At 40.7% G+C, this 22609-nt stretch overlaps 2 protein-coding genes across 19 annotated transcripts in view; one reads left to right on the top strand and one right to left on the bottom strand.

Moving 5' to 3' along the window:
• The first annotated feature begins 216 nt into the window (after positions 1-216).
• Positions 217-17604, top strand: YARS2 (tyrosyl-tRNA synthetase 2). The gene is made up of 5 exons (XM_059682547.1): positions 217-1037; positions 1950-2117; positions 12001-12156; positions 12476-12646; positions 15463-17604. The coding sequence occupies exons 1-5, from the start codon at positions 256-258 to the stop codon at positions 15620-15622; spliced, it is 1437 nt and encodes a 478-aa protein (XP_059538530.1). The 5' UTR covers positions 217-255; the 3' UTR covers positions 15623-17604.
• DNM1L (dynamin 1 like) overlaps positions 16847-22609 on the bottom strand; it is a 48080-nt gene continuing 42317 nt past the window's right edge. For 9 of the 18 annotated variants that reach the window (XM_059682542.1, XM_059682534.1, XM_059682528.1 and 6 more), the window contains 7 exons: positions 22327-22383; positions 21298-21375; positions 21004-21036; positions 19257-19433; positions 18986-19095; positions 18701-18860; positions 16847-18535 (listed from right to left, as the gene is read on the bottom strand). In XM_059682542.1, the coding sequence (XP_059538525.1) occupies positions 18479-18535; positions 18701-18860; positions 18986-19095; positions 19257-19433; positions 21004-21036; positions 21298-21375; positions 22327-22383 (672 nt within the window). In that variant the 3' untranslated portion in view covers positions 16847-18478. The remainder of the gene's footprint in view (positions 18536-18700; positions 18861-18985; positions 19096-19256; positions 19434-21003; positions 21037-21297; positions 21376-22326; positions 22384-22609) is intronic. The other 9 variants (XM_059682539.1, XM_059682533.1, XM_059682537.1 and 6 more) reach the window with 4 other exon arrangements.

Here is a 22609-nt window from a genome sequence, read left to right as displayed (position 1 = left end):
GTATTAGGTGTGGGATGTTCCAGAGCTCTGCTGGAAATAGACCGCTAGCTCTTTCTGCTTCTGATCTGAGAAACTGCTTCTCTTTGTTTACACCCCTGGAGAGTTGCAACTCCAGTGACGGCCTCCAACGCCAGCTCCGTAACTAAGTAACCGCCTCGCTCTACGGGCATGCGCACAAACCCTGAAGCGATTTGTAGGAAGCCGACGGCGAGCGGCGCGGCGGGGTCCCAGCACTCCTTTCGCGCCACCACCAAGATGGCGGCGCCCATGTTGCGGTGCATTTCTCCGAGCCGGTGGTTTTGCACCCCGGGCCCGCGGGCAGTCTTGCCCCGGGGGCTGCGTGAAGCCCATTCGGGCAATAAGGGGTTGCTGGCGGTGCAGAAGGCTCGGGGTTTGTTCAAGGAGTTCTTCCCCGACAAGGGCACGAAGGTAGAGCTCCCAGAGCTCTTCGACCGTAGCATCGCGGGCAACTGTCCCCAGACCGTCTACTGCGGCTTCGACCCCACGGCGGACTCGCTGCATGTGGGGCACCTGCTGACGCTGCTGGGCCTCTTTCACTTCCAGCGAGCCGGCCACAACGTGATCGCCCTCGTGGGAGGCGCCACGGCGCGCCTGGGAGACCCCAGCGGGCGCACCAAGGAGCGCGAGGCGCTGGACGCGGAGCGCGTGGGCAGCAACGCGCGCGCCCTGCGCCGAGGGCTGGAGGCCCTGGCAGCGCATCACCAGCAGCTCTTCTCCAATGGGCGGGCCTGGGGCAGCTTCACGGTGCTAGACAACTCGGCCTGGTACCAGGAGCAGCACCTGGTGGACTTCCTGGCGGCGGTGGGCGGCCACTTCCGCATGGGCACGCTGCTGAGCCGGCTGAGCGTCCAGACCCGGCTCAAGAGCCCGGAGGGCATGAGCTTGGCCGAGTTCTTGTACCAGGTGCTCCAAGCCTACGACTTCTACTACTTGTTTCAGCGTTACGGATGCCGGGTGCAGCTGGGCGGATCTGATCAGCTGGGCAACATCACGTCGGGATACGAGTTCATCAACAAGTAAGCGTCTCTCGGCCCTGGAGAAATCCTGGGACCAAAACATGGACACGCGAAATAGCCGGCGATGCACTGTTGGGATTGTGAGGTGACGCCCGTCGTCCAAGCCCTTGTTGGTTTCCCCCCCAGTAAGGGTCTGCAGTGGTGTTAACATTACCATCGGCCAATGAGAACTAGAGGGCTGAGATGGAGTGTTAGGTGTGGGAGGTAGCCTAGAGCTCTGCGGGAAATAGACCACTAGTCAGGATTGTATGTTTTCATTCCCCTAAGTAGCTCTTTGTGTTTCTGATTTGAGAAACTGCTTTTCTTCGTTTATACCTAAGCAGGTATATAGGCTTCCTTGAGTAGCCTCTGCTTTAGCTCGGCACCTTCCGTGAAGCGAGGGATGAGCCACAGGGCTACCCCATGTGCTACTCATTTTTTTTTAAAGTCCCTTTAAGTTAACTCCTTTAGTGTCTCCACCTGACTCCCCCGTTAGCAGCACCTCCCCTTGGCTTGCCCAGAGTCACTGGTTCAATTGCTATTCAGAACGACAAATGCCAGAATAGAGTGAATGCTGTGAAAGCTGTGAGAGGTCGCAGAAGTTTTCTTAGAGCAGTGGTTCTCAACCTTGGCTGCACATTAGAATCACCTGGGACTCTTTTTAAAATCCTGATTCCTGGGCCTCAACCTTCGGAAATTCTGTGTCTTTGTTACTAATGTGTGGCCTCACCCCATAATAAAGAAACAGAATTTCCGGAGGATGAGGCCCAGGAATCAGGATTTTAAAAAGAGTCCCAGGTGATTCTAATGTGCAACCAAGGTTGAGAACCACTGTCTTAGAGCAAGAGACCGCACGGAAATTTGAAGCGTGACTAGCAAAATCTGCCATCGCCTGTGCCTGAAACACATCATGAAGTTTTCCTTTATGCATAGGTTGACTGGAGAAGACGTATTTGGAATCACTCTTCCTCTGATTACAAGTACAACTGGAGCAAAACTGGGAAAGTCTGCTGGCAATGCTGTGTGGCTGAGCAGGGATAAGACATCTCCATTTGAACTGTATCAGTTCTTTGTCAGGCAGCCAGATGATTCGGTAGAAAGGTGAGTTCTGAATAGTGTGCTGAGAAAAACTGAGCTCATGATACAGTTTTAGCATTGAATCTCTCTGTATGCTTGGTTGTTGTGTTTTAAGTTAGATTCTATTAAAGGCATAAACAATTACAACACAGAACATTAACTTTAACTGTCCTGAAGTTAAACACTTTTGTTGGTTAAGGCAGAAAACCACTGTGGTTGCTAGAAAACTTAGATCCAAGATCCTGATCTGCATCTGGCAAGTACAGTAAAACCTTGATAAATAAAGACAAATTCTGGTGAAGGGGTGTCCATTAAAGCTGCAAGTCCAGTATATAATAAAGTAGGTTTTCCGAATGTGTGTGTTAGAAATTGACAAATTAGTTTACTTGTTTTTACTTTTGTAGACACGTTTGTGTAATTAAAATTATGTATGAAAAGTTTAATTTCACAGAAAAGTTTTCCATATATATTGTAATTTTAAATTTATACTGAATAGGTCTAGTAAATGTGTGCATTCACCAGTTGGGGCGTGGCCTAGCGCACATGGGAACAGCAGCTGGCACCGGTTAAAACTGCTGCAGAAAGTCATGCCATTCGACATCAGAACCAATTACCAAGCTTGATTCGGTGTGATCATTCCTGAACATTGTTTACAAGCAGTGACTCTTGGATTTAAATATACAGACTATTGTTGTAGATACGTAATATTTATGTAGGCAAAATTACTAGTGTTTTTTCCAACATATGTACTCACTAGAATTTATTAAAAATAACTGAATTGCCCTAACCCAGTGGTCGGCAAACTGGCTCGGCAAACTGCGGCTCTCGAGCCACATGCAGCTCTTTGGCCCCTTGAGTGTGGCTCTTCCACAAAATACCGGCTCTTCCACAAAATACTGACTTCTGCGCATGAGCCACGAAGTTTCAATCACACTGTATGTGCGTGCACGCACGTGGTATTTTGTGGAAGAGCCACACTCAGGGGGCCAAAGAGCCGCATGTGGCTCGCAAGCCGCGGTTTGACCACCACGGCCCTACCAGTTTGGCTCAGTGGATAGAGCGTCAGCCTGCGGACTCAAGGGTCCCAGGTTCAATTCCGGTCAAGGGCATGTACCTTGGTTACAGGCACATCCCCAGTAGGGAGTGTGCAGGAGGCAGCTGATAGATGTTTCTCTCTCATTGATGTTTCTAACTCTCTATCCCTCTCCCTTCCTCTGTAAAAAAATCAGTAAAATATATTTAAAAATAACTGAATTAATAACAAAAAAATAACCTGTAATGTAATTATAAACAAATCTTGGTTAAAAGCATTTTAAAATTTACAGGGTGTTAATTTTCACATATGACACGTGGACCAGATTTTGTCTAATAAATCCAAAGTCTGTTAAATCCAGGTCTGCAAAATCGAGGGTTTATTGTATTTGAGCTCTGACTTCCCATCCCCAATCTTCTCTTTACTTCCCTATGTGTCAAATTAATGGTGTGTCTATTTGTGAAGTTGTCCATTTATCTAAAACATTTTTTGAAAGTGGATAATTGCTGTCTTGTGTGACATGTCTTGCCCAAGGAATGTAATATCATAATAATGAAAGGCCAAGAGGTGTCACGACCAAAATGACCAAACAACCGGTCGCCATGAGGTGGCATTGACCACCTCTTGGTCCCTCCCACCCACCCACCCCCTACCCTCAAGTGGGGGCGGGCGCGACTGGCGAGGGATGAACTGCTGACCTCTTGTTCCCTCCCCCCGGCCCACAGGCTCAGATGGTGAACGGGAGAACCCCGGTGGGTGGCCGGAGGACCGGGCTGGCTGTCAGGCCATTGGGATCACCAGCTCATACCAGCTGCTCGGGGGGCTCAGGCCTGTGGGAAAGCAGGTGCCAACAACTTCACCTCCATGCACGTGCACCGGGCCGGCCACTGATGGAAGGCGCTGCCCGCTCAGGGCCACTCACGCCAGGACAGGTAGGTCATAGGTGCACCCCACAGCCTCCATCAGCAGCACCTCAAGCCCCAGCAGCAGTGGCGGTGGCGGCGGCCCTTGCGTGAGCAGCCCCGAGCAGACAGCACGTCCCATCAGTGGCCAGCCCAGCACACACACACGGAGGTGAAGTATCCAGCATGCATTTCCTGCAGGCCTGAGCCCCGAAGCAGCGGGGATGAGCTGGTGATCCCAACGGCCTGACAGCCTGGCGGCAGAGGCGGCATTCAGCCTGGAGACTGGTGAACGGGCAGAAAATGGCCCTGATCGCAGGAGGCTAGGCCTAGGGACCCTACCCACACGATCTAATGGTGCGCTGGGCCTCTAGTAAGGAAATAAACAGGTGAGGGCAAGCAGTCTAAATTGGTGGTATTTCTAGCAGGGGAACAGTCTGGCTCCGAATGCACATTTCAGCTTGCCACAGTGGGGAGATTTGATGCAATGGTGCAGTAGGCAGATTCAGAAAATATTCCAATGAGCCCCCTGATGGAGTCAGAACAATACGTTTAGTCCATTGTTCCTGGAAAGTCATAGTCTCCATTTAAGCATTTTTCCAAGTTTGAGGTGGACTAGGGAGTGGGGCCATTTGGGCAAGTGGTGAGGCCTCTGACATGGTGATATGTCCCTGGGGTGTCATCTCTAGTGTAGGGGGCATAATCATCTCCGATGGCAAACTCTTGAGCTGGGGTGATATCACCTGAAGCATTGTCCTCTTTAGTGATAAGTCCATCTCACTAGGGGTGCGGTCCTCTGGAGTGGTTGCCACTAGTGGGTTGGTGACCCTCCCATGTGGCTGTCCAGTTGGGGTCTTGGTCATGGGCTAGGGGTCATTTATTGATGAGGGGCTCATATTGGACTACCCATCCTCAATCAAGTCATCAACGTGAAGCAGATGGCAAGATGATGGAAAAGCATAGCAGAAAGGGGAAGATGAGCCTGAGGAAAAAATAAATGGATGTTGTCATGGAGGCAAAAGCTTGACTCCCAGAGGACACCAAAAGTGGGATTTGGAGGAGTGTATGATAGTTGGTATATGGGGTATGTAGTTCCCCAGGGTGTGAGAGTTAAGCAAGATGAGGGCTTTGGCAAGAGTTCAGTCCATTTTGGGACCCACTTGCCTGAAAGTAATTTAAGGAGTGTCTGTTGTGATGCTCAATGAGTGAGAGTCCCCAAGGGGAGTCTGGTGTAACTAATGATTGTGGAGGCATATCTGGAAGCCGCAGCAGGAGGGCAGCGGGCAATGAAATCAATCAGCTAGTGGGAGCATGGTCAATCTCCCCAAGGGAATATGTCCTCATGTAGATAGCTTCCATTGTTTGGTTTGGGAGCAGAAAATGCAATTGTCTATCACAACTTTGGCTGCCACAAAAGAGAAAAGAAGTCCCCTCATTTGAGCCCAAGTTGTTAGGGCATGAATTCCTCAGTGAGCTGAGATTACAGAGTCCATTTCTCAAGCTGGTTGGGAAGGGTTGCTACCCTGAGAAGTCTGTACCATGCAGAGTGTGGAGGGCTCAGTGAGGGAGTCTACGATATTGTTGAAAATGTCTTCTGGCATAAAGCGGTTAGTATGAGCAGAAACAAGAGTAACAATGATAGGAATTGGGGACTCCTTCCCTAGCTGGGCACCCCAAATGGGCTTGTCTATATATGAGAAAAGTGGCCGAAACCGGTTTGGCTCAGTGGATAGAGCATCAGCCTGCGGACTGAAAGGTCCCAGGTTCGATTCCGGTCAAGGGCATGTACCTGGGTTGCAGGCATATCCCCAGTAGGAGATGTGCAGGAGGCAGCTGATTGATGTTTCTCTCTCATCGATGTTTCTAACTCTCTATCTCTCTCCCTTCCTCTCTGTAAAAAATCAATAAAATATATTTAAAAAAAAGAAAAGTGTCCCTTAGCCATTGGCCAGACCAAACTATAAGGCGATAATAGCTCAGGAGTCTGAAAATGTGGATCTGCAAAAGGCCCCTTTCTATGGCTACCTTGAGGGCTAGGTGAACACCTACAAGTGCTGCCAATTGGGCTGAGCCAGAGAGAGATGCCGGAGGTCGGGTGGATTGCCATGGCCCTGCAGCGAGCTACATTGTGTAAGCCAGCGCTCACCAACCTTTCGGACCTCGAGGACCACCAGTGGTCCGCAGACCACCGGTGGGCTACCGCTGGTGTAAGCTGCCACTGATGAAGAATACTGACTCCCTGCCCATCTGAGGCAGTTGGTCCCAAGGGGCTCCCCAAGCAGCCCGAGGAGGAGGAAACAAGCATTGATACCAACTGCAAGGCTCTTGGGCAAGGGGCTGAGCATGCAGGAGGCCACATTCTCCTGTAATTTGGAAAGGCCTTGACGTTAGATTTAGCCCTCCTTAAGGTACCATTTCCATTTTACCAAGGAGGCATTGGTGGCTTTGCCAAGCTACTATTGTGAAGCATCTCTAATCCAGGGCATCATAGGAACTTGGGTGTGGAGTAGTACTGGCCAGTCAGGGCCTTAGTTTCTAAAATTTGATCCCATGTGATTGTGTCAGCAGTGAGAGATGAAGGATGTGTTGCTTTCAGAACATGAAAAGGCCTAGTATGTGTTGAACTTGACAGTAGTGGGTAGTTTATAGTGAGTAACTAGAGGCCCGGTGCATGAAATTCGTGCATGGGTAGGGTACCTAGGCCTGGCTGGCAATCAGAGCCGATCTGTGGGGTGACTGGTGGGGTGATTGGGGGGCCCCTACTGGCACCCGCCTTGGCTGGCCTGGTGCCACCCACTCGCTGACCCCACCCCCTGCCGCTGCCCGTTTGCCGGCCAGCCCCGCCTGCTGCCACCGGTCACCTCCCTCTGCGGGGTGATCAGGGGGCCCCTGCTGGCACCCTCCTTGGCTGGCCTGGGGCCTGCGGGCAGCTCCTGTGTTGAGCATATGCCCCCTGGTGGTCAGTGCACATCATAGCGACCGGTCGTTCCGCTGTTCGGTTGATTCGCATATTAGGCTTTTATTATATAGGATTGATGTTTGACTGTTGGGGGGTTTCTCGGCACTTAGAAAATCACATGATGCCCCAAATCAGATGATGCTCAGCCTTGGACCTTGTGAGGAGCAGTTGCCCAGCCACGTTGGTGTAGGTGGTGTGTAAGTGTGTGTAAATCTGCTCATACTGCTTCCTCGGAGGGTATGCTTCTCTCAGTATAATGCCAAAAACTGCAGCGTTCCAATGTCAGGTGTTTAAATCTTGGCAGTAAAGGTTATGTGCATCTGCAGGGTTGTTTATCTCATTGGGAGCTGTGTAAATGGATATAAAGCCCCTTCAAAATTATTTTTTAAAAACTGTACGATGGGAACAGAACATATTAGCTAGGTCATTGGCCTTGATCGCACTACTCTGTGATCACTGAATTTTATGGCAGCAGTGACATTTTGGTATAGATATCACAGGCAACAAACACATGGCAGAGGCAATATGCAAAAGCACACACCAGCAAGCAGGCTGCATTTCCAAGTGGGTAACACCAGTTAGTAAGCTAGTCTAGGCTAAAGGGTAGTCAAGGCTAGTCAGTTAGCCCCACAGTTAATTGCAAGTTCAATCATGTAGTCCTGCCAACGATGCTGATGGTTGTGTTGGTCTCGGCATATTGATAGTGATATTATTGGCTAAAAATGCCCGTGGGTGCTCACCTGGGCCCATACTGCTTGTGGTGAGCTCCCACAGACATTTCTGCGACAGTGTTGTGGCTGAACATGCCCTTGTTATGATTGCGGGATGCACCTGAGCAGCAACCATTGGAATCTTTGGCAAAACAAGATTTATTACAAGTCGTGGATACATGGCACTCTGAGGGCCAAACAGCGAGGTCACAGATAGAGCCAGGAGGGAGTGTAGAGGGGCTCTGCTTTTATTGGGGATGAGATGGGGTGCCTAAGGTTTCGTGGGGTAGCTCAACTGGTCAGTTATCTAGGTTATCCAGGGCTTTCCAAAAGGGGAAATTCATGAGTGGGGGAGGCCTACTGCCTTATCAAGTTGGTTCACTCGTAGCTGTAGCATACTGGGTGGGCAAAAGTAGGTTCACAGTTGTGAGTACATGAAACAGAGTTTATTGTTGTGTTATTATTTCCACACGAACAACTATAAATCTTTGCCCACCCCTGTACAATTGGCAATATGTTTATTCAAGATGGATGTCTTTGAATAGACTATATCCCATGTACATTTTTGCCTCCTTTGTAGATTGTTAATTGACCATAAAGGAATGGGTTTGTTTCTGAGCTCTCTATTCTGGTCCATTGATGTATATGTGTTTTTATGCCAGTACCATGCTGTTTTTTATTACTATGGCCTTGTGGTATAGTTTGATATCAGACAGTATGGTTCCTCCAATTTTGTTCTTCTTTCTCAAGATTGTTGAGGATATTTGAGGTCTTTTGTGGTTCTATATGGATTTTTGGAATATTTGTTCTAGTTCTGTGAAATATGACATTGGTATCTTGATAGGAATTATGTTGAATCGATAGATTGCTTTGGATAGTATGGACATTTTAATGATTTTGAGTCTTCCTATCCATGAACTACAGTATATGCTTCCACTTATTTATATCTTTTTCTATTCCTTTCTTCAATGTTTTATCATTTTCCAAGCACAAGTCATTTACATCCTTGGTTAAATTTATTCCAAGGTATTTTTTTTAATGCAATTGTAAATGGGATTGTTTTCTTATAGTTCATTATTGGTGTATAAAATACAACTGATTTCTGGATATTTATTTTGGTGAATTCGTTTATCGGTTTTAGTAGGGTTTTTGTGTAGGTTTTTTGTTTGTTTGTTGGTGAAATCTTTAGGGTTCTCTATATACAGTATCATGTCACAAATAATGACAATTTTCCTTTTTCCTTTTCAATTTGGATGCCTTTTATTTCTTCTTGTCTGGTTGCTGTGGCCAGGGCTTCCAGCACTGTGCTGCATAAGAGCGGTGAAAGTGGACCTCCCTGTCTCGTTCTGTTCTTAAGGAAAACACTATTGGTTTTTGCCATTGAGTATGATGTTGTTTGTGGTTTGTTATCTATGGCCTTTATTACATTGAAGTATGTTCCCTCTTTGCTGAGAATTTTTATCAAAAATGAGTGCTGGATTTTTATCAGTGGGTGCATCTGTTGATATGACTGTGCGATTTTTGTTCTGTATTTTGTTATGTTGTGTATCACGTTTATTGAGTTGCAGATATTGTACCAGCTTTGCATGCCCAGAATAAAGCCCACCTGATCATGGCATATAATCTCTTTGATGAATTGCTACCTCTGGTTTGTTAGTATTTTGTTGAGGATTTTAGCGCTATGTTCATCCGGAATACTGGCTTATAATTTTCTTTCTTTGTAGTGTCTTTATCGGCCTTCGGAATTAGGATAATTTTGGCTTCGTAAAAGGAGCGTGGGAGTCCTCCCGCCTCTTGAGTCTTTTGGGACAGTTTGAGAAGGATAGGTGTAGTTCTCCTTTGAGTGAATGTTTGGTAAAATTCACTTGTGAAGCCATCCAATCCAAGACTTTTTGTTGGGAGTTTTTTTATTACTGCTTCAACTTCATTAGTTGTAATCTCTCTATTCAGATTTTCTGATTCTTCCTGCTTTAGTTTTGGAATATAGTAATTGCTAGGAATATCCATTTAGTCCAGATTGTTTAATTTGCAGGCATATATTGTTGTTCGTAATTTTTTTTACAATCCTTTGTATTTCTGAAGAGTCACTTGTTACTTCTTGTCTTTCATTTCTGATTTTATTTATTTGAGTCCTCTGTTTCTTAATGAGTTTGGTTAAAGCTTTATCAATCTTTTTATCTTTTCAAAGAACCAGCTCTTGGTTTCATTGATCTTTTGTATTTTTTTAGACTCTAATTTATTTATTTCTGCTCTGATCTTTTATTTCCTTCCTTCTACTCACTTTGGACTTTGTTACTGTTTTCTAATTTCTTTAAGTGTAAAATTAGATTGTTTGAGATTTTTCTAATTTCCTGTAATGCTATTAGTTTCCCCCGTAGGACTGCTCTCACTGTATCCCATAGATTGGGGCCATTGTGTTCTCATTTTTGTTTGTTTCGATGTATCTTTTGATTTCTTCCTTGACCTCATTGTTAACCCATTCATTGTTTAGTACCATGTTAATTAGTTTTCATGTCTTTGTATGTTTTTCAGTGTTTTTCTTGTGATTGATTTCTAGTTTCATATTATGGTCAAAGAAGGTGCTTGATATGAATTGAGACTTGTTTTATATCCTAACATGTGATCGATCCTAGAAAATGTTCTGTGTCCACTTGAAAAGAATTTACATTCTGCTGCTTTGGGGTGAAATGCTCTGAACACATCAGTTAAATCCATCTCAGACATTTCTCTTAACAAGATGACACATTTAGAAGGAATATATCAGAATCAAAATTTAAGGATGAATAGAATTGGTTAATTCCTCATTTCTTGTTCTAATTATTTATAATATGGATACCAGTGATGCAAAAATTTCTCCATGAAGTTTAGTTGACCACAAATTCAATAGTCACGTAGCTACCAAAAAACAGTATCATGGACAGCATTTTTCATTAATGCAACATTAAAAATTGATCAATTACTAAGCTGCTCTTTATATTTCTTTTCACAGTAATCATATATGATACCTACATTGCCAATATGTGTTCTCCCACATATAGATAAACTTTTATTCAAGTACACTTTATACTAGATCTCTGGCAGAAACGTAAAAAATCAAAATCCCATTGTCTTGCTTTTACCCAAAAGAAACCTAAGGCCTACAGAGAACTGCCATACGACCCAGTGATCCCACTTCTGGGACTATGTCTGAAGAAATACAAAACACTGATTCAGAAGACTGTAGCGTTATTTACAATAGCCACGATTTGGAAGCAGCCCAACTGCCCATCAGTAGATGAGTGGATAAAAAAGCTGTGGTACATTTGCACAGTGGAATACTACTCAGCTGTAAAAAAAAAGAGAGAGAGAGAGAGAGAAGAAAGATCTTACCTTTTGCGACAGCATGGATGGACCTGCAGAAGTATTGTGCTAAGTAAAATGAGCCAGAGAGAGACAAATACCATGTGATTTCACTTATGTGTGGAATCTAATGAACAAAATAAACAAAATAGAAACAGACTCATAGATACATAGAATAAACTGACAGCTGTTAAAAGGGGAGGGTTATGAGGACTGGGTGGAAAAGGTGAAAGGAATTAAGAAAAAACAAACACCTCATTGATACAGACAATAGTATGGTGATTACCAGAGGGGAAGGGGTATGTGGGGGCGGGGTGAAGAAGGTAAAAGGGGGATAAATAGTGATGGAAGGAGACTTGACTTTGGATGGTGAACACAAAATATAATACACACATACATGAAAAACAAAAGCGTAAAATAAAAACATGTTTGGGAAGAATGCACACAAATTTAGATTGGTGATTATCTCTGGGGGCAAGAGGAGAATATGATGGGGCTGGGGCCTTCATCTATACCTTTGTTATTTTGTGACTTTTAACGAAAGAAAGATCATGCTCTGGCCAGTGTGTCTCGGTTAATTGAGCATCATCCCATGCACCCAGAGGTCAAGCATGGGATTCCCAGTGAGGGCACATGCCTGGATTGCAGGCTCGATCCCCATTAGGAGGTGTGCAGGAGGCTGCTGATTGATGTTTCTCTCTCTCTCCCTCTCCCTTCTTTTTCTAAAATCAGGTTTTTTAAAAAAAATTGTTAAAAAAATAAGTAAATAAATAAAGATCTGAAACAAAGATGGCAAAATAGTAACACCTTCATCTGGGTGGCATGTGTATGATTGTCTTATGTCCAGTACATGTCTGCATAATTGTTATGTTTCACAATTAAGAATAATTTTAAAAGTAAAGGGAGCCAGAGGTAAAAACTAGGTATGTGATCTAAATGTAACACTTTATTTTTTGTCCCGAAGGTACCTGAGGCTCTTCACTTTTCTGCCCCTTCCGGAGATCGACCACATCATGCAGCTGCACGTCAAAGAGCCAGAAAAGCGGGGTCCTCAGAAACGGCTTGCTGCGGAAGTCACGAAGCTGGTTCATGGACAGGAAGGGCTGGATTCTGCCAAAAGGTGGCCTTTCCCAATAATGAACACTGATGAAGTTCTTTAGTTAATAGCAGACTTGGGAAAATTTAGAGCCGCACTGCTTTCGAGTTGTCCTTCACTGCTAAGGATTGTCAGTGTGGGCTATAGTCGCTTTCAGATAGCCTCTCTTTATCATAAAAAAAAGACGATCCTGAATTAAGTTGATAAATTATACCAGGTAAATGTTGCTGTTTCAGAAACTTTCAGTCTAGAACGTAGTGGGGACTTCATAATTGGTTACTGTGTATTAGAATGTGTATCTGAATAAGCAGTCGCATGATGTTGTCCTCAAACTGTTTTTCAGGTGTACACAAGCCCTTTATCACAGTAGCGTAGATGCACTGGAGGTCATGTCTGATCAAGAGTTAAAAGAGTTGTTTAAAGAAGCTTCATTTTCTGAATTAGTTCTTGACCCTGGAACAAGCGTCCTAGATACATGCCGCAAAGCAAATGCCATTCCAGATGGTCCCCGGGGGTAAGATTGCGTAACTTTCAGATTCACAGTTGATTCACTATTAAATGGTATAATTCACAGCATGTGTTTCCACAGCGTGTTTTCCTGAGAATTCATTAATGGTGTCTCATTTCTTCTAGGAGTTATGTTGGTCTGAGAACAGTGGTTCTCAGCCTTCCAAATGCTGCAACCCTTTCATACAGTTCCTCATGTTGTGGTGACCCCCAACCATAAAATTATTTTCGTTGCTACTTCATAACTGTAATTTTGCTACTGTTATGAATCGTAATGTAAATATCTGATATGCAGGATGTATTTTCATTGTTACAAATTGAACATAATTAAAGCATAGTGATTAATCACAAAAACAATATGTAATTATATATGTGTTTTCCAACCATAAAATTATTTGATGCTTACCCATTTATAAATGAAACTGATGTAGAAGCATTAGTTGGCCAAAAGACCCTGGGTCCCTCACCTACAGGAGTTCTAGCATAAGTCAAACAGTTATCAGTCCATGTTCATGGTTATGAAGGACATTTGTTATATTATAGTTGGTGGGTGTGTTTTTCCCGCTAATTATTCTGTATTATTTGCCTCTATCCTAAAGAGCTTAGATTTCTCTATAAGGAGTAAATATCCATTGTCTCTCTTTGTATCACCTGCCACTCCACCATATTGATTTCCTGATATGCTAGTTTAGTTAATATTCACTGAACTGAGGGTGGTATCATGCACTTCTCCACAGTGAGTCAGCGGTTCTAAGTCTTTTCCTCCCTGTGGAAGCATTTTTCATTTCCTTCTAAACTGTTCTAGTGGTTTATTTACTGATAACAAAAGTTTTACTGCTACTTAAGATGTCACCATATCTGAGTTAGCCAGAGTTCTAAGTAATACTTAACATTTTTTAGATTGTATAAGCTTGTGCTTTTAAACAAAATGTAGACCATGATCTGGAAATAATAGCAAACAGCTTAAAATAACTCTTTGTAAGAGAAAATTTGTTCCTAAATATTAAATCATTTACTGTTGAGCTAAAACCATGCATAGTAATTTCTTAACTTTGGTAACATATTCAGATAAAACCGAGATTTGCCTTGCAAAGACTTCCAAGGCCTTTCATGCGCTAGCCCTCTACTGAAATCTCACCTCCTTCTGGCTACTCCCATGTTTCCTCACTTTCGTGAAAATAATTGCAACTTACTCCCAGTTTCAGTGACTCTTCTTAGAGGAAAACTTCCAATCCCCACCCCTCGGTGCACTTCTAGAGCTAGTTACTAGCTCATGACAGCATTTGATCAGTGTGTCAGAATGTTCATTTGTTTGCCTCTCTCCACTAGTTTGCTATATTCTATTTACATTTAGTGCATAGTAGAGCTCTGTAAATGTTTATTGAATGAATTGCATAAATAACTTGAATAAAAGCTAATTACATAGGCCAGCAAAAATTTATTAGTGTATTGATTTTGTATTTCTGAAATTAGCCAGCTTTTTAAAGAAGTTTTGCTTTGTCTTAACAAAATTTGCCCTTATTTGCATATATTCAAAATGTAATTTGCAAGGGTTTTCCAATTTCATAAGCAAGTTTCTTAAAAATCTCTGTAGCTAATACTGTAACAGCAGGTCCTCAAATAATGTTATTTCATTATGATGAGAAAAAAACAGGACAGTTTCTGGCCAGGCCCACTGTGTGGAGTTTGCATGATCTCCCCATGTCTTTGTGGGGGTTCCCAGGGACTCCGGTTTCCTCCCACATCCCAGAGATGTGCACGAGTCGTGTCTACATTGTCCCAGTCTGAATGAGTCTGTGTGTGTGTGTGCCCGCGCACGCACATGCATGTGCACACACATGCCCTACAATGGAAGGGCGTCCTGTCCACAGTTGGTGCCTGCCTTTGCACTCTGAGCTGCTGGGCTGGGGAAAGCTCCAGCCACGTGCAACCCTGAATTGGCATTAGGGGGTTGGAAAATTCATCTCGTTTTTATTGATCTTAAATGTATATATAGCTCAGTTATTTCAGTGTTTAATATTAGAAGTGTTCGGAGTCTGTAGTTAGAAGTTTTGTGATATTTTTGTGACCAGAAATATGCCATAGGAACTTAGCTCTGTTATCATTCAGCCTATGATAAAATTGGTTTTGTTAAATGTTGCTTCACTTAAAGTCAGTTTCCAAGAGCCTATCAACAATATTAAGTGAGGACTTCCTGTAGTCACTTGTATCTCATTAAAAGCAGCGATGTCCTGGAAGTTTCTTTTCTGTGATTTTTCTCCCCAAGGTAGGGGGTACCCTCCAGAAAGTGATCCATTATTCCAATTCACTTTATCATGAAACCCACTAAACCAGCAGTTCTCAACCTGTGGGTCGCGACCCCTTTGGAGGTCGAACAACCCTTTCACGGGGGTCGCCTAAGACCATCAGAAAATACATATATAATTACATATTGTTTTTGTGATTAATCACTATACTTTAATTATGTTGAATTTGTAACAATGAAATTGGGGGTCACCACCACATGAGGAACTGTATTAAAGGGTCGCGGCATTAGAAAGGCTGAGAACCACTGCACTAAACAATTCTATCAAGAGATGAGATATCCCAGCTCTTTTTCACTAGGAAACAAGAAGCCTATTATGCCTTAAACCTCCTTTAGAAGAACATTAAAAGGAGACATAATCCAGTGAAAGTGAAGATAAATTCAGTGATTTAGTGCTAAAAGGTTTCAACTGGAGAGCCCCTGAAATTTACATGAAATACAATAATGATGTATCTGTATTATGGGGAAAGATCAACAGTGATTGGATTTATATAGTTACTAAATATTTCTGTTTTTAGGTATCGGATGATAACAGAAGGCGGAGTCAGTATAAATCACAGACAAGTAACAAATCCAGAGAGTGTTTTGGTTGTTGGACAACATATTCTTAAGAATGGACTTTCATTACTTAAAATAGGAAAAAGGAATTTCTACATTATAAAATGGCTTCAACTATGATGAAAAATCCTTCTGATGACTCAAACTTACCGCCATTCATTCTCAAGACATACTAAAGGTTGGCTCCAGAACTCAACATTCCTTCACTTATGCCAGTCAGCAGAGAATGGAGTATATACTCTAGGCCTCACAGTGTGAGTAATTTCATTATTTATATAGGTTGGTTAATAAGTTGTTTGTGTAAATGATGGGATTTTATTTCTTGATCCTTAAACATTAAGGACCACCATAGAAAACCATGGTTTCCAGGGTTAGTATGTTTTAAAAATTATACTTTATGAAAAAACGCTGTCTTTCCAATCCTATCTTGCTCTCCTTTTTGGACATGAGGAACAATGAAAAAGAGGTAATCTAAGGAATTGCAGATACTTTTATATCAAGTATATATATCTCACTGATCTCGCTAGTGTCTGTATTAAAACCAGCAGTGCCTCTAGCATCCACATTAGAAATGCGAAATCTAGTACTGGAAACTGATTTTTGTTGTTGTTTAGGAACCAAATGCAGTTCTTAGAAAAGATTAAAATTCAGTACTTGACTTTTCAGAAAGTTTCTAATTATTTTCCATTCCCTTACCTGTGTTTCGGTGGAACTAAATTTACTCACCGCCTTACTTTGTTAAACTACTGAGGTAGCAATATTTTATAAATTTAAAAACTTTTAAATTAGTTTTAAGCTTCAGCTTCTGTCCCCCACCAGATTACAACTTGAGATAAACTGAAAACTTAAGTAACCACAGAAGTAAAAGAGGCAAATATTATGTTATACCAACTATCCAATTATATGAGAATATCAAAAGATACTCGGGTAAGGGAAGTTTTCAGGTCAAATTTAAAGGATTTCCTATCAAGACTTAGTTAAGCTCTACATAGTTTAGGCAAATTAAATCTCCAGAACTTAAATTTCCACATATGACAAATCCATTTCCCTGAGGATCAAGTGAAAGGCACAAACATACAGAATGGTTCATAACCAAATTTACTCTAGAAAACCTTACAGGCAGCAAAGAGTGGCTTTAATGTTCAAGTTCTAGCCATTTGCTACCTGGATTAGAGAAAGTCACTGTCTTTATATGCAAAAATGGAGATGTAATAATACTTCAGTGAATTGTTAGAATCTAGTAAGAAAGTCAAAACTTTGATACAATATACACTGTATTAGATTTATTAAGTTAAAAAGCTAGAGTTTATCTAAATCTTTTTCTGGGAGTAAAGTGAGGAAGAATTCATTTATTGATAAACTTTAATGTCATTTCATACCAGCAATTTTATTTACACAGCAAGAACATACAAGTATCCATTATAAATGTCATAGATCATCTCCACATTTCAGAACTTCACCCAGTTTAGAGCCAACAAAGGTTTCTCTTGCCACACCTCTCTTGCCTATTTTTCTTTGTACTAGTACAAGGTATGTAGTACTAGAAAGTGCATTACCATAGCATGTCTTTAAAGGGAACATTTTTTAATTGGAAATCTGTTTGATATACTGGAGAAAGATGCGTTAGAAGGGTTTTTTCCCCCCTTATAAATTCAAAAGGCTAAAACAGTAGTTATCTAATCTGTCTAAAGTAAGTAAACATGGATGGGTATAATTCAAAGCTAATGTTTAAAGATGGCAGAGTGATTTTAAAGTGCACTAACAAACATTTTGATATGATGTATTCTATCAAGATCTGAATCTGGGTTTTTTTATGTTTGAGATAAGTTGGTGAGCCTGTTGTTTCTTAGTAAATGGGTACCTAAAGTTAACAGATATATTTATATTGTCAATAGTCCTTCATAAATATTTTAACTTAAAAAGAAATTTTAATATCTGCTAGATGCCTTAAGAATTTTGACCATTATCTTAACATTTATAATGTAATTCATATCAAAAATCACCTGAGGAATTTTAATAAAATGTATGTTCTAAACCTCACTCCTGAATGCAAATTAGTTGTCTATAAGCCATTAGGAGTGTGTCAGCATGGTTTTTTGTTTTTTTTAAATAAGGCTCCACCAGTATTGTCACACCTCTATGCTAATTTTGCTGGTGTGAAGCAAAAGTAACCATTATCATCTAATACTTACTGATCTAGTACAGAATTTGGTTTTATGTCCCCCCTCCAAGTAAGAGCATGGTGTTAAGTGCCGCAATTTTAAGATATATCTGAATTTTTTTAGTGCCTCTAAGTCTTACTATAAAATCAAGTGTAGGTGGTTGTTTTTAATACAGGAAAATGTAGTACGTGCTTCTAGGTTTGGGTAAGAATCAGATATTTTAATGCACTAGGGCAATGTGGACCAAGAAATGGAAGGGCTCTGTGGCTACCCATTATGCACACTGCATCATTGTCATTGTTAGAGATCCTCTGTACATCCACCCTTCTGACTAACACATCAAAGGTTGCAGAGATAGAACTAATAAGGACAGGTGGAATACAGTGACTATGAGTAACTTGTCAACCCGCATCTTTCAAAGCCAGATCAGCTTATATAATGCATGCAGTACAGTCGTATGAAATGTCTTGGTGCGTTCTTCTTGAAGGACTGTGGTAGCAGCGTTAAGACTACTAACAGATTACACGGGTAAGCTGCTTGTACAATGAGAACATTACCATTTCTTTTTAAGTTCAAATGAAACTATCACAAGAAAGAGTTGATGTATTTTATATATACTGGGAAACTTTAGAAACAGCCATTTATTTGGATTGTGTGATTTCATTCTGTAATACAGAGTACAGTTTTCAGTGTATAGCCAGTCTTCACATGAGCAGTTCATACCATTGCAATACATAGGAGTTTATAAATAAAAATCTACTCAAGTAGGCAGTAACTTTCGAGTCAACAAAGTCTCAGTCTTACGTAGTTCTCTTCACCAAAGATGAGTCTCTCTGATTTCAGCAATAATTTGACCTGCTCCTTGTAATGCCTGCATTAAAGAAGATAAAAATTATAATTCTATTATGTGGTTGATTTATACTAACCAGTATCTATCTGAGACTCTAATAATTACCAACATCATATGAAGACCATAGTTGCACTCAAGAATCAGAATGCATTTTTAACAGATATTTAAATAAAGTAACAGGAATACCTTTAGCATATCAGCTGCTTCTTTCCTACGTTGTGCCATGTCCTCAGATTCAGTCAGAAGATCATCCAATAAGGATGATTTATACAGCTGTCCTACTAACTCACTCTGAAGAGTATCTTTCACATGATTAACCAAAAAATGCATTACTGCCTTTGGCACACTGCAAAACAAAACAAGATGATCCATTTGATTTAGAATAAAAACCTAAAATTTTAAAAATGCATGAATTTACAAAACAGATCACAGAATCATCCAGCAGTCTGATTTACATCATGTACTACTGACCTGTCTTGAATATTCTTTCTGACAATAAGAAAGTAAGATTTGATGAGTCGTTCAATAACTTCACAATCTCGCTGCTCACGGGCAGATAGTTTGCGTGCAACAGGAACCGGCTAAATGGGATGAGAGAAAAATAGCACTTTTGTGTCATTTTGAAATGGCAATATTTGGCATTCAAAATTCATTGAGTTTTTGAGACTTTTAGTTCCTTTTGTCTTTAATAGTTTTCCTAGTAATTATCTTATTAGTCCTCAATCAAATTCTCATGGCTTACCACATCCAACAGATTCACAGCATGGCCTTTCTGTGGACTAGCTGGCATAATTGGAATTGGTTTTGATTTTTCTTCAGCTAATAACTCTTCAGCTTTTGAAGTTTTCAGCATTCCTCTCCAGTTGCCTGTTGTTGGTTCTTGAACAGCATCTCCAACCCCACCGCCTCCAGATAAAACCTAAAAAAAAAAAACCCCACACACACCATATGCTCCAAAATCTCTACCAACCATATTAGATCTGATCATACCTAAACAAAGGTCGTTTTCTTTGACAACAGTCAAGGCGAACACACATCCAATACCCAGCTGGAGGTATAACAGGTCAGAAAGATGGGGTGGCATGTATGGCCTTCTTTAGCATTTGCTAGCTTTTCAAAGGTTTTCCTTTTTTCCAAACCCTCTTATACTAGGTTATAGAAAAAAATATAAGATGCCCTTAAAAACAAGACTGCTTATTAAAAGCAGGAAACACAGAACTACCACTCAGCTTAATTTCTGCAAAGTAACCTTAAACACTGTTGAACTATGATCTCTCCAAAAGTTCTAAGAACTCAAGTTACTTTACATTTAGTCAACAAAATATCGTAAAAATAGAGACTTTTTAATGAAACAAGAATATACCCATGATTCTTAGTGACTTTAAGCTGCCTAAAATGTGACATAAATACACACAGGTTCCCTCAATTATCTGTATCCTTGAGAAAGGATCTGTTGAAAGAAATCTAGTGCTACCATTAATCACAACTACTTTTAACCTTGATTTCTCAAAGAAAAATTACTAGGAAAATGAGAAAAATAGTAGTTCATCAACATTTAAGAGATCAGATGCTCTTTAAGATCTTAGACTCCAAAACGACAACCAAAATTTATAGGTATTAATTAAAATGGCTTATATAAACTTAATAGAAAAGTGAGTGTTATGACAACTGTTTAAAAAGTCAGTTTGGGTATTCTTCTGACCCAAAATTATCTGTTAGTTAAGATCAGCTTTACCTAAATATAGGCAGTATATTTACACATTAATTTTAAAATGTTAACTGTACATGAATGGTATAACAAATAAAATCTTAAGTAAGCAAATTCAGGGTGATGCCATGAGTGAAATAGTAAGCAATGATTTAGATGTTAGATGGTTCTCGTAAGGTCTGAGCACAGTGGACAGAGAAAACAAGACATTTATCAGGTTTTATTTGAAGTTGAGAATCTTAATCTGGACAATAAAGAAAGGAGCCAAGTGGCAGAATAACCAGACGAATGGTTCTGAAATTTGCCGATTAATAATTTCCCCCTAAAAAGATGATCAGGAATCAACAAGTCTCAGACTCTCCAAGTCCCTAGTTGTATTAATGTGCTTAAGCTGCTAAGACTTATGTTAAGCCACAGATATAGGGTGGGTGACAAGTGCAAACTGAATGGAAGCATAAGAAAGAGCATGAGAGATTACCCATCAGTACTACACAGATCTCAAATATCCAAAAGTACAGTTTCCATCTCTGGAACCTTAATTCCCAACCAGAATATTAAATTCAAAACTATTCTCGACAGTAACAGAAAACAGTGGGAAATACTATTATTGTTATTACTTAAAACAACATTAAAACTAGAATTAAAGGGGTTAGTTAGATAAAAGCAACATTAAAGACATAACAGACAACGAGTTAGATGCCACTGTACAGACAGGTTCTTCAATGGTTTTGAAACAGTGTTTCAGTGAGAACCAACATTGCCATTCTGAAGCAAGACTCACATTTTTAGTTTCTCTTCTGCTGTCCTGAATTAACTGTTAAAAGATATGTTAAAACATGCAGTTTAACAAGCAAAATTTCATTATCAATGGCTTGAAAGTCAAAAAGTGCAGAATAATTTCCTCTTTAACTTCTTTTTCTGTATGCATTTTCTATATTGCAAGCAAAAGCTTTTTAGAAATATACATTGTTATATATAGCCCATATTAATATTGTTTTTCAGTGTACTGTTTTCAGATGATTATGTAGAACCAAACAACTAGGCATGCAGGCTTAGACCAAGAATCAGAACAGACCTTGCCATCAGCCTCAGCAGAAGCAGCAGGGGAGGGCTCCTGGGAGGCAGGTGCCAAAGCACTTGGAACTTTAGAAGACTAAAGGCAAAAAATGCAGGGAAAAAAATCAAGGATGCCAAAATGCATTCAGAAACATTCTATAAATGTGAATTTTCCCATCTGTATCAAAATAATAAAGTAACATGAAAAACAAAAGTAATCGTGGGTCATAAAATTAATGTTCATTCTGCCTTATTTCTTGTACTAATGTCACCTTTGTTAAAGGGTTTTTTCAGATGCATACCTAAGGAAAATCCAAATCCAAAAATTTCATTTTTAGTTTTGGAATTTGGTAAATCTTTTCTGGTAAAGAATTCGAGGTATTGGATTTTTATACATGCAACTATTCAAGTGTTAACCTGTTATGTGCATATTGTTGTCTCCCTCTCCAAAAAGCCTTCCTGTTATAATAAAGTCATTAGTCATTTCAACTAATTTTACAAAGTTGATAAAGTCAATGTGAATTTTTAAGAAAAATAAGGCTAGACACTTAAAATCCACCTTTATGCATTAAAAATACTTTTAAATTTTATTTTTCAGTTACAATTTACATTCAGTATTATCTTGTAAGTTTCAGGTGTACAGCATGGTGGTTAGACAATCATACTTTACAAAGAGTTCCCCCAGATATTTCCAGTACCCACCTGGCACCGTACATAGTTTTACAGTATTACTGATTACATACCTATGCTGTACTTTACATTCCCATGACTAGTTTGTGACTACCAATCTGTACCTCTCAGTCCCTTCACCTTTTCACCCAGCTCCGCATCCCCTCAGGCAACCATCAACCTGTTCTCTGTAAAAATACCATTATCTTTAAATTGTTCAAAGCCTTTTTTAAACTTGTATACCTGTACTCAAAGAAGGAAATAGATCCAACGGAATATTAAAGGGAGAAAAAGAAAAAATTACTCCTAGGAGTAATATTCTGAGGCTTACCAATCCATCTTTGCCTAATAGGACTAAGCTTTAAAAATTGTTTTTTACCTTATCTCGTGATACAGCTGAAGGCAATTCTCTTGCTAGTCTGTTTCTCCTTTGTTCCTGTAAAACAAACAAGCAAAAAAAAAAAGTGATTATCAGAGCATTGAGATATAAGCCTACTCAAAAATGTTCAGCTTAATTGAAAAGTATGGAATAACTTACAGTATATCCTCTCACTGTTGGAACTCATGCCATAATTATATTTTAAAACAAACAAATCATTTAACCCAATGATTCTCAATCTTTTTTTTTTCTGCCCCAACACACCTGAGGGATACAATACAAC

The sequence above is a fragment of the Myotis daubentonii genome, chromosome 2 (genome assembly GCF_963259705.1).
Source record: "Myotis daubentonii chromosome 2, mMyoDau2.1, whole genome shotgun sequence".
In the NCBI taxonomy this organism is placed as follows: domain Eukaryota; kingdom Metazoa; phylum Chordata; class Mammalia; order Chiroptera; family Vespertilionidae; genus Myotis; species Myotis daubentonii.
Note: the sequence above shows the minus strand (reverse complement) of the source record. Positions and strands in the feature narration are given on the sequence as shown.

What these genes read in the sequence shown, in the direction of transcription:
- YARS2 (XM_059682547.1), top strand. Translation starts at nt 256, where the DNA reads ATGGCGGCGCCCATGTTGCGGTGCATTTCTCCGAGCCGGTGGTTTTGC. An exon ending in GGATACGAGTTCATCAACAA is followed by an intron (nt 1,038 to 1,949) that starts GTAAGCGTCTCT and finishes CTTTATGCATAG; the next exon opens with GTTGACTGGAGAAGACGTAT. An exon ending in GGGCTGGATTCTGCCAAAAG is followed by an intron (nt 12,157 to 12,475) that starts GTGGCCTTTCCC and finishes ACTGTTTTTCAG; the next exon opens with GTGTACACAAGCCCTTTATC.